Source organism: Bison bison, unplaced genomic scaffold, assembly GCF_000754665.1.
Source record: "Bison bison bison isolate TAMUID 2011002044 unplaced genomic scaffold, Bison_UMD1.0 scf7180017860443, whole genome shotgun sequence".
Lineage (NCBI taxonomy): Eukaryota > Metazoa > Chordata > Mammalia > Artiodactyla > Bovidae > Bison > Bison bison.
This window is the reverse complement of record NW_011491015.1, coordinates 939,156-950,963: the sequence shown is the minus strand read 5'-3', so window position 1 is coordinate 950,963 and position 11,808 is coordinate 939,156. Positions and strand designations below refer to the sequence as shown.

The 11,808-nt window shown below is 48.0% G+C and overlaps 1 protein-coding gene across 1 annotated transcript in view; it reads right to left on the bottom strand.

The window, feature by feature from the left end:
- Nucleotides 1-11,808, bottom strand: part of FAM174B (family with sequence similarity 174, member B) — a 92,796-nt gene that overhangs the window by 78,985 nt on the left and 2,003 nt on the right. The window contains exons 2-3 of the mRNA XM_010832178.1: nt 11,126-11,319; nt 10,259-10,364 (exon numbers count right to left, since the gene is read on the bottom strand). Of these exons, the coding sequence (XP_010830480.1) occupies nt 10,259-10,364; nt 11,126-11,319 (300 nt within the window). The remainder of the gene's footprint in view (nt 1-10,258; nt 10,365-11,125; nt 11,320-11,808) is intronic.

Here is an 11,808-nt window from a genome sequence, read left to right as displayed (position 1 = left end):
AAGACTCTGATGCTGGGAGGGATTGGGGGCAGGAGGAGAAGGGGACGACAGAGGATGAGATGGCTGGATGGCATCACTGACTCGATGGACGTGAGTCTGAGTAAACTCCGGGAGTTGGTGATGGACAGGGAGGCCTGGCGTGCTGGGATTCATGGGGTTGCAAAGAGTCGGACACGACTGAGCGACTAAACTGAACTGAACTGAAGAAAAAACACCTCTTTAAACAAAATGGAACAGGCCTTTCCTGGTGGTCTAGTGGTTAACACTCTACACTTGCACTGCAGGGGGCACAAGTTTGATCCCTGATCTGGGAACGAAGATCCTACAAACCACTCGGAACAGCAAAATGAATGAGAATCTGTTGGAAAGATACAGGATGGTTTGCAAGATGGAGTGTAAAGCTGCTCCATCGGTCCCTGCAAGGTGAAAATTTCTAATTGTGGTGTAGGAGAAAACTCTGGAGAGTCCTTTGGACTGCAAAGAGATCAAACCAGTCAATCCTAAAGGCAATCAACCCTGAGTACTCATTGGAAGGACTGATACTTAAGCTGAAGTTCCAAAACTTTGGCCACCTAATGCAAAGAGCCAATTCATTAGAAAAGACCCTGATGCTGAGGAAGACTGAAGGCAGAAGGAGAAGGGGATGACAGAGGATGAGATAGCTGGATGGCATCACTGACTCAATGGACATGAATCTGAGCAAGCTCCAGAAGATAATGAAGGACAGGGAAGCCTGGCGTGCTGCAGTCCATGGATGGGGTCACAGAGTCAGACATGACTGAGTGACTGGAGAGCTGAGGCTGACTGACAGCCCGTGGGGGCCATGCTGCAGAGATAAATATGGAGCCAGACATTTCCCCTGTGTCAGTCCTACTCAGGATTCAGGGTTCCCAACAAGAGGGTCTGACTACCCAGCCTGGATCGTGTGCCCACCCCTCATCCAGGATTGGTTTGGGCACTTTGATGGACAGCCTTAAAAAGCCAACACACACTGGAGGGGAGGGAGGCATTCCCCAAGGAAATCTGGGTGCCATTACGCAAGAAAGAGAAAAGGAAAGGAAGTCAGGAAGGCAAACATAAGCCACTTTACTGTCTCTTACCAAATCTCCTGCAGCAGAGACAATGAGGTCCCAGAGTGTGTTTTTACATGATTTCATGTTCAAATAAAAAAGACTGTTCTCCCTAAATGGTTGTGTTTTTAAAAGACACTTATCCTCCTGGAGAAGCTGTTTCCTCAACTACAAATGAGAAAGTTGAGCCAGACAACTTTCAAACTAGAAGGACCGCAGGCAAGAAAAAAACTACTGATTAATTACAAATTAATTTATTAATTTGATAAATTTATTAATTTAATTAGTTTGTTGAGGATCTGGCTTCCCCGGTGGCAAGGTGGTAAAGAGTCAGCCTGCAATGCTGGAGATGCAGAAGACTCGAGTTCTGATCCCTGGGTCAGGAAGATTCCCCTGGAGAAAGAAATGGCAACCCACTCCAGTATTCTTGCCTGGGAAATCCCTTGGACAGAGGAGCCTGGCGGGCTACAGTCCTTGGGGTCACAGAGTCAGACACAACTCAGTGTCACTTAATGACTGAGCACAGCACTGGTTGGATTTGCATCTTGACAGGTGACTGGGTCTGCCCTGGGGATTCAGCTGAAGGGGGAACCAAGTGAGTGCCTGGAGGCAACATAGAGGCAAAGGCAGGAGAACCTTAATGGAGACATTTCTCTCCTTGGCTCATCTCCTGGAAGGCAAACTATCTTCAGCTATCAACAGAGCATCTTCTCAGAGCCCATCCCCAGTGCCTCTGAGGTCTAAGGAAGAAGAGAGTGTGTGGATGTGGGCTGCTCTGCGCCCTGGAGCCAGGGTGGCCTGTGGGCTGCTGTGCTTGCTCCTTTCTGGAGCTTCCCTTACAAAGCAGGCCTTGGTGTGGTTTTGTGATCGTTTTGCTCTTTGGCTTGGGGGGTTTGGGGCCACACTACTTGCGGGATCCTCGTTACTCAACCAGGGGTTGAACCCAGGCCCATTGCAGGGAAAGTGCCGTGGAAGTCCTAACGACTGGACTTCCAGGGACGTTGCCAGCCCTTGGTTTTTGCTTGCCATGGCTCTAGACGCAACACTCCCACCCCCACCATTCCCCACCCCTCTCTTCAGTCCAACCATGATCATCGCCTTTCCCTGGTCAGCTCTATCTTCACCTTGAGGGCTCAGTGTAGCCACAGGAAGGGAAGTGAGCCCTTCCTGTGTCAGTCAGAGAAGGAAAATGCCACTGAGGGTGGAGGAGGCTGGTGTCGCAAGACGTGTGCCTCTGTGGCCACAGCAACACTACCGCTCATTCAGTAAGAGATCGAGGCTGCTGTAGGGGTTTGGGGATCTGTAGAGTAAAAGCATATACATACACATGTATGTTTTATATATTTATAATTATTTGCATATTTATTTGGGCTTCCCAGGTGGCACTAGTGGTAAAAAACACACACACACACACAAAAAACCCACCTGCCAATGCAGGAGACATAAAAGACACAGGTTCGATCCCTGGGTCAGGAAGAACCCCTGGAGGTGGGCACAGCAACCCACTCCAGTATTCTTGCCTAGAGAATCCCATGGACAGAGGAGCCGGGTGGAATACAGCCCATAGGGTTGCAAAGAGTGAGACACAGCTGAAGTGACTTACCACGCTTGAACATATATATTTACATATTTTAATATGTGTGTGCTAAGTCACTTTAATCGTGTCTGACTCTATGTGACCCCATGGACTATAATCTGTCAGACTCCTCCGTCCATGGAATTTCCCAGGCAAGAATACTAGAGTGGGTTGCCGTGCCCTTCTCCAAGGGATCTTCCCTACCCAGGGATCGAACCCATGTCTCTTATGTCTCCTGCATTGGCAGGTGGGTTCTTAACCACTAGCACCACCTGGGAAGCCCATGTATTTTAATATATCCTTATGTATATGGGGGCTTCCCTGGTGGCTCAGCTGGTAAAAGAATCAGCCTACAATGTGGGAGACCTGGGTTAGATCCCTGGGTTGGGAAGATCCCCTGGAGAAGGGAACGGCTACCCCACTCCAGTATCCTGGCCTGGAGAATTCCATGGACAGCGTAGTTGGGGTTGCAAAGAGTCTGACATGACTGAGCAACTAACACTTTCACTTTCATGTCTGCTGCTGCTGCTGCTGCTAAGTCGCTTCAGTCATGTCCGACTCTGTTCGACCCCATAGACGGCAGCCCACCAGGCTCCCCTGTCCCTGGGATTCTCCAGGCAAGAACACTGGAGTGGGTTGCCATTTCCTTCTCCACTGCGTGAAAGTGAAAAGTGAAAGTGAAGATGCTCAGTAGTATCCGACTCCTAGCGACCCCATAGACTGCAGCCTACCAGGCTCCTCCATCCATGGGATTTTCCAGGCAAGAGTACTGGACTGGGTTGCCATTGCCTTCTCCGACTTTCATGTATATTTTAGTGCTATTTACGTGAATCCAAGTTTAATAATTCAGATTGGATGAAGAGGAATCAAATTTCCTGGGAGACGTGGGGAAGTTCAATGCTGGAGGGAGAAAAGAGGATTGAAGAAGTTCAAAGTGAAGTGAAGAGAAGTGACAGTCAGTCATTCATGTTTGACTCTTTGTGATCCCAGGGAGGTACTAAGAAATCATGCCCTTCCTCTGGCCTGCAAGACTTGCTCGCTCACACGTGCGCCTGCTTCTATTTCCCCATTCCCAGCCCCTACCCCTTTACAGGTCCCAAGTCAAGTTACATCTCCTCTTCTACAGTTGCTTTTTCTTCACATACACAGGCCATCTATCAGCATTTCACCACTGTTATTGGTTTCATTCTTACTCATGTTTTAGATTGAAAACATGAGTTTTCAATCATGTTTTCAAACAGCTGAAAATTGTTTCTGCAAAATAAATGTTTGTAAGTCAGCCCACTTTCCCGTGGACTCCTATTGCCATTTCGGAGGTATGATCCCACAGACCACAAAACGAACACGTGGACTAAAAACCACATATGGAATCTACTGTACCCTTAAAAGAAGATGCATCGTTTGTGATTCTCCCTTCGACCTCTGCAAGAAAAGCTAATCAAACAGGCAATCAATTACAAAGAGTGCTCCAAGCTAAAAGTGTATTCATTTTTTATTAATCACCTTTCTGGATTGATTGGCTTCTGTTTTATTGGTTTTTCTCAATGACGAATGTCAATTGACTAATTAATCATTCACGCTTGAAATCATTTGTCTGGATATTCAATGGAAACCTCCTGTGAGCCCGAGGGGCAGCGCTGACTACAAGCAGCTCCTCAGTACCCTCCCCTTCCTCGTGGTCACTGTGTCCTGACTTGTCCTACACTCCCCCACCCCTTAATGACTCTGCTGGTCATGAGACAGCCCTCTCAAGACTGACCTTGTCCTCAGCCAAAAGTCTCATTTACTCTTGGAATTATATATATTTCTGCCTCTTCCTGCCTTGTGTTTCCCCAGCACTGGCTCTTCCACCTGTTTGGCCCTGAGGTCCATACATTTATTTATCGAATTTTCAGAGCAAAGTAGTAAAATGTCACTCTTTTTTTAAAATCGTATGTTAGCATTTTGCCGGCAGCTAGTAGCAATGACCTTTTTAGTTCTAGCCTTTCTAAGCAGGGATACACAGTCTTCTTGTTCTTGTTTTTTTATTGTATTTTTTTCAAGTCCAATATTGTAGGCACATTGCAGGTCCTACCGACTGTGAGGTGCATTCCTGCTTTGGATTATGAGACGTGCAAGAAAGACATGTCTCAACAATCTGTCCCTGAAATCCAAACTCCTTGAATCCCAAGTGAAAGCCCCTAATGATACTTCACAGTGTTCAAAAATCCACGCTGACAGGGATGGAAATCTGCTCCCCAGCCAAGCAATAGCTAGAGCCTGGGAAACCAAAAAGGTGGCAGACTCTCATCCAAAGTTTTGCTGAACAGTACTTCTCTTTTCTGTGCTTCGATATGATCTACACTCTTCTAATTCATTTGCAAAAACTGGCTGCGCCCATTGAATGGATGTCCCTACGAGGGTGCATCCCATGGTTTGTGTAAGTGCTAGCTCCATAATCCTGGCTGAAGAATTAAAGCTAGACAATGCCCCCCATTGGCAGGGTGGGGGCTGAGCCGGGAAACACTGAAGGTCTGGGACTGGACCCCGCTCTCCTGCCTGCCACCCTGCTCATCGCGGGAGGACAAAGCACTTAACCTCGCCACGGCTCGCTTTCCAGCTTACAACAGGTTCTGCTGCTCTCTCCCACTCAAGGACAGGACACAGAGGGAGCCACTGAGATGAAAGAAGTGGAAAAGACTGAAGTGCCGCCCAGCTTCAAAGCAGGGATGTCCGCAGCAGACGGAAAAGAAGCCACAGGATAAGCTGCTGGTTTCCACACGCTGTTCCTCTTCAACTCAGCGTGGCTGAGACTGAAACCAAGAAGAGGAAGGACATGAGGGAGACTGACAGAAAAAGACAGGATGGAGCACCCGCTGAAATAAGCATCACACTGTTGGCCAGTGATTTACACCTAGTGCCAGCAACCAGGAACTAGTGGCTCAGTGGCTCACACTCCAAGAGCATCACAAAATTTATATATGTGCTGTATATATTATATGTAAGATTGTATACGCTATCTTTACACTGTGACTACATACTATATATACTATTGTATAGTACACATTTCGGAGAAGGCAATGGCACCCCACTCCAGTACTCTTGCCTGGAAAATCCCATGGACTGAGGAGCCTGATGGGCTGCAGTCCATGGGGTCACTAAGAGTCGGACACGACTGAACGACTTCACTTTCACTTTTCACTTTCACACATTAGAGAAGGAAATGGCAACCCACCAGTGTTCTTGCCTGGAGAATCCCAGGGACGGGGGAGCCTGGTGGGCTGCCGTCTATGGGGTCGCACAGAGTCGGACACGACTGAAGCGACTTAGCAGCAGCAGTACACATTTATATGTACTATACACGCAGGGCTTCCCAGGTGGCTCAGTGGCAAAGGCTCAGGTTCGATCCTTGGGTTGTGAAGATCCCCTGAAGTAGGAAATGGCCACCCACTTCAATATTCTTGCCTGGAAAATTCCACGAATGGAGGAGCCTGGTGGGCTACAGTCCATGGGATCTCAAAGAGTCAGACACGACTGAGTGAGCACGTAGGTACTACATACAATACTATATATATATTTTACATACACATACACATACACATGTATAATACTACACAAAATATACAGTGTAAAAGCAGTATATATAATATACTAGTATATGATATACAGTATAATATGTATACGATACATAGTATAATATAATGTATGAAGTGGGAAGTATTAGTCACTCAGTCGTGTTCGACTCATTGTAACCCCATGGACTGTAGCCTGGCAGACTCCTCCATCCATGTGATTTCTCAGGCAAGAATATTGGTGTGAGTTGCCATTCCCTTCTCCAAGGGAATCTTCCAAACCCTGGGATAGAACTCCCGCATTGCAGGTAGATTCTTTACCATCTGAGCCACCAGGGAAGGCCCAATATAATATATAGTGTGTGTGTATTTATGTATATGTATAATACATACACTATAATTTATATTTTATAAATACAAATGTATATTTATATATATATACTATATATATTTATATTCTAATTCTCGTGCTGCAATTCATGGGGTCACAAGGAATCGGACACGACTGAGTGACTGAACTGAACTGAACACTATATATATTTATATTCTAATTCTCAGAGGCTTTGTTGCCAGATTTCCTCATAGCATTACTGGTGCTGAGAGTCCCGTCTCTCTCATGATTCAGGAGCTCTCAAGAACACTGGCATATTTTTAGGGACAATCTTCCTTGCACATGCAGGAAGGATCTTGGTGTGTTTTCCATATTACTTGGTCTGACTCCCACTGTCTACCAAAGAACACTTCTAACTGGGCCAGATGATTCAGCAACCTGTAAGCCATTAGCCACCATGTATATAAGCGTTCTGAGAAGCAAGTCCTATCCCAACAAGACTTGCAGCTGAATCTCCTTTACCCTGGAGATTTTAACACCCAGTGCCTACAAGGAACCAGGCACAAACATGGAGAGAGGGGCCATACGTAGAAGCATATTTGTCACCCTGGAGTCCTGGCCTACATCCCAATGGTGTGCGCTCATCCGCTCCTTCTCAAGGGGGCAGCCGATGCCCAGCTCCAGACAAATGCTGGCCTGTGTTGCCAAATCTTCCACTGTCCCAAAATACTTTTCAAAAAATTTGGATTTTTTTTTTTTGAAATCACCTGATTCTTAAATGGTCACTCAATTTTTTTTAACAACCTACAGGTTAAAGAAAACAGCAGATTCAGCCTGTGAACATCCCATAAGGGCCTCTACTTTTTATTCAAGGTGCTAGTGGTAAAGAACTCACTTGCCAATGCAAGAAATGTAAAGAGACATGGGTTCAATCCCTGGGTCAGGAAGATCCTCTGCAGGAGGAAATGGCAACCCTCTCCAGTATTCTTGCCTGGAGAATCCCCTGGACAGGGGAGCCTGGTGGGCTACAGTCCATAGGGTCAAAGAAGAATCAGACACAACTAAAACAACTTAGCACTTTTTTCTCAAAAAATCAGAGTTGATTTTTTTTTTCTATTACACTATCTCATTAAAAGGTGAAAAGCAAATTAGTAGTGAAGTTCACCTAGTGTCTTGTCTTTGGATTTCCATACCACATTAGCCATATCCTCTAAGAAGCAGAGCCTGAGACAAGGACTAAGATGTTTACGCTTCATTCAGGGGATGCTGTCCCTGGGCTTTAAGGTGGGGCAAAGGGAAGGAGTGGAGGGAGGGGGAAAGCACCGCAGAGTGTTGCTGCAGAGAGACACACAGGTCGCCAGGCAGGTGGGGTCACTCGGCACATGGAGATGAAGACGGGCTGCGGGAGAAACTGGCTCTTGAGAGCAGGCTGTGGGAGAAAGGAAGCAGGGGGTTCACTCTGCCAACTCCCGGCAGAGAAAGAGGGGAGGCAGGTAAAACACAGGCTGAAGGTGCGAGACTTGGGCTGAGGGCAGGCGCCTCCTTACTCTGGGCCTTCGGTGCCTCACTCTCCTCGCCCTCATTCTGGTCCCGGCCAGCTCACTTCTGTCTCCCATCAGTGTTCCCCTCATGGGGTGACCCTCCCCTGCAGCCACAGATCTTGGATCTCATAACTACAGTGGTGCCTGCTGTTTATTCAAATCCAGAAACTCTGCGTGTACGGCTACTTGGCCCAGTTGCCTAGCAGAGGAAACGGGGAGGTTCCAGCGTCCTCAGGGCAGGTGATTGGTTGGCTGCAGTGGTGGTTGTAGTATAACCCAGGAGGTCCCTTCAGAAGAAAAGGAGGCAACTGGGAGAACCTAAGAAGGTACAGATGTGGAAATTCACTGGCAGTCCAGTGGTTAGGACTCCACACTTCCACTGCAGGGGGCACAGGTTCAATCCCTGGTCAGGGAACTAAGATCCTGCAAGCTGCACGGCACAGCCAAAAATAGTGATAATAAGGTGATACAGATAAATCTAGATAGGACACGTGTGTGTGTTCAGTTGCTCCGTCGTGTCTGATCCTTTGCGACCCCGTGAACTATAGCTCTCCAGGCTCCTCTGTCCATGGGATTCTCCAGGCAAGAATACTGGAGTGGATTGCCATGTCCTCCTCCTGGGGATCTTCCCGACCTGGGGATTGAACCCACGTTTCCCATGTCTCCTGCATTGCAGGCAGACTCTTTACGACTGAACCAGCAGGGAAGCCCACAGAATACATGGACATAGTCAAGGAATGGTTGTATTAAGAACCATTAAGTTAGTTATCAGAAATGAGAGACAGGAGGTGATCCCCTGGTCGTCCAGTGGTTAGGCCTCAGTGCCTACACTGCCAAGGGCCCAGGCTTGATCCTTGGTTGGGGAACTAAGATTCCCCAACTGTGTGGCTCTGCCAGAAAAGAAAAAAAAAACGAGAAGAGGGACATCACTGCAGATCCTGCAATTAGCAAAAGGATAATAAGGAAGTGTTAGAACAACATTATGCCAATAAATACATCTTACGTGAAATAGACAAATTCCTTGGGGGAAAAAAAATGATTAAGTTGGCACGGCCCAATGCTGTAGCACAAATCTGAAACTTCAAGTATAAACCGAGGGAAAACGCCACTATTCACACATCTACACACTTACACTTCCTCATTTTCTCAAAATCATTCAAATCAGAACATTCACAAATGTAGCAAATAATTTAAAATCATATAGCAAAATTCTTTAAGTGAAGGTCTTAGACTTCAAGTGGAAGCTCACCGGCTAGGCTTAATATGAATACAAAAAGAAGGTTAATCGACCTACTCAAGGGAGTGGAGAGAGTGACGCAAAGCTGGAGAATAATTGAAGAATACTAGAAACCATACCCCACTGCTCCAGAAAGCTTAATTCAGAAAAATGCTGTGACGACAGCTGGTTGCCAGATTCCCATCAGAGATGGCAAGCAGGAATGCCAACGGGGCCGGAGAGCGGCTGGGGGTCAGGGAGTGGGGTGGTCAGACGCTGACACGCTCCTTGCAACACCAAGGCTCCATCTGGTTTTGCAACTACAAGTGCGGTCAGGGACTCCAGATTTTCCAGATTGTTATTTTAAATCCCTCAGTGTTTAAATGTTGGCTCAGCTTGGAAGGAAAAAAAACAAATACTGTGTGGGCCAAACACATCAGCAGAGCAGACATAGCTGCACTCCACCCGTCGTCTCTCCTTCGTGTTCCACGTTCAGGGGGCGATGTGTGCAGAGAGGGGGCTGGAGGGCGTGTGCTTGCTTGTCTGTTTGTTTGGACTTTTTCTTATTTTGAAAAGCTAAAGACTCAAGCTCTGGACACTGTTTTTCCTCCTTTGTCATGGCCCTTGGAGCACAGGGACTACATAGCAATGGGAGACAGCCACACCCTGACTCAGCCTCGCTCCTTCTGCCTCCTGCCCCCTGGATCCAGCAGATAAGGAGCTAAATCCCAGGATTTGAAGAGGCCAGGTGTCTCCTCTCCCCTTCAAGGCTGCCACCAGCTCACAGTCCCGCCTTCAGGTTTCGAAAGGCAGTGGTGACTTGTGTTTACCACTGTTTCCATATGACCAAGGTGGGAGGGGGCGTGGCGAGGGCAGACACCCAGGCTTCATTTTACCCTGACGAGATGTTATCCTGTGTCAGGAAACAAGATGAAAAGCAAATGTTCCTGAGCTTCCTGAAAAAGCTGACTACTTTGGGCCTCTGAGCCCAGGCCCTGGTGTGAGAGTTCAGCTGTCACGGCCACCAGTTTGCGCTCCAGTGAGCCAAGCCGGGGTAGCCGCACCCGCTCCCGGAGACGCTTCAAACAGGCAGGGCGGGCTCCGTGGAGAATGCCTGGCACTAATGAGCCAGCACCTGCCAGGCATCCGGCCTCCCGGCAGGAATAAGACTTTCCAGCAGCACCAGGAAGCACAGTGGCTCCAAGGCAAGCATGAGATGAAAAGGCTCAGGAGGGCAGGGCGGGAGGCCCAGCCTCTCCCAACCCGTCAGAGAGGAGGCTGGATGGTCAGACACTCAAGGACTAAGAGCACTGGAAGGGCCCATCAGAACGCAGACAGACGCTGAGAAAGCGTCCTCAAAGCCGCTCTCCCAAGGCACTTTGATGGGCCCAGCCGAGTTCCCCACAGGCCCAGCCCCAAGCCCCGCAGAGCAGCTCCGAGCAGTTCAAGCTCCAACTGTCCGTGTCCTTTGGTCATCTCCATCAAAGCCACTGAAGCCACGATTTTCAGCAATAATCATCAGTGAGCTCGCAGCAATAGCCTCCCTTTTCACACCAGCTCACACAGAAAACAGAGGGTTTCCGAGGCATCCTGCTGTTCCTTGTCTTCCTGGGCTGTCTTCAACTCTCCCAGATTCACGCAGGAGAGGCTGGACCCACCTAGGACTTGAACAATTCCACCCAAGCTGTGTATGCTTAGTCGCTTCAGTCGTGTCCAACTCTCTGCAACCCCGTGGACTGTAGCTCGCCAGGCTCCTCTGTCCATGGGTTTCTCCAGACAAGAATACTGGAGTGGGTTGTCATTTCCCCCTCCAGGGGATCTTATTCCACCCAGGCTGTACCTGGGGGAAACAGGGGAGCATGGCTTGACGGGACAGGCTGGCAGGGGGCCAAGGGGGTTCTTCGGGGAAATTCAGGACTCTGCAGAGACTCAAGGTGTTCAGAAACAGCCCCCCCATACACACATAACCCCTGCCCAGCCACCTGGAGGCCAGCATCCCCTGAGTGAGGAACCTTTGTTCCCGAATAGTCTTCTCTGGAAAAATGAGAGCACAATCAGAGAACAAGCCACCTTAACACTTTAGGAAAGAAAGAACTGAAAGGGGATACAAGCAGAGAAGTAGTCCTACTTGTTTAAAGGTCTTCCCAAATCCTGGAGGAAGTTTTGCCAGAATCAAACAGTTGAGTATTTATAACAGGAAAAGTATCATAGTACTTTGATCAAAAGTATCAAAGTCCAGGCAAATTACAGCACCTCACATTTAGAATGCAGGCACTGTTTTAAGCATTAGATATATGTATGAACTTTTTGTACCCTCACAGCAATCCTATGTGGTAGGTACTTACACAGCTCTCAATCAACTAATGCAGAAACTAAAGCACAGAGAGTTTAAGTAACTTGCCACGGTCACACAGCTAATAAGCACCAGAGCTGGTATCTGAACCTGGCTAGTCTGAGCCACTATGCATGACTGCCTCCTGCAATTTGATGCTATAAATGACTGATGACAAAAACATAAACAGC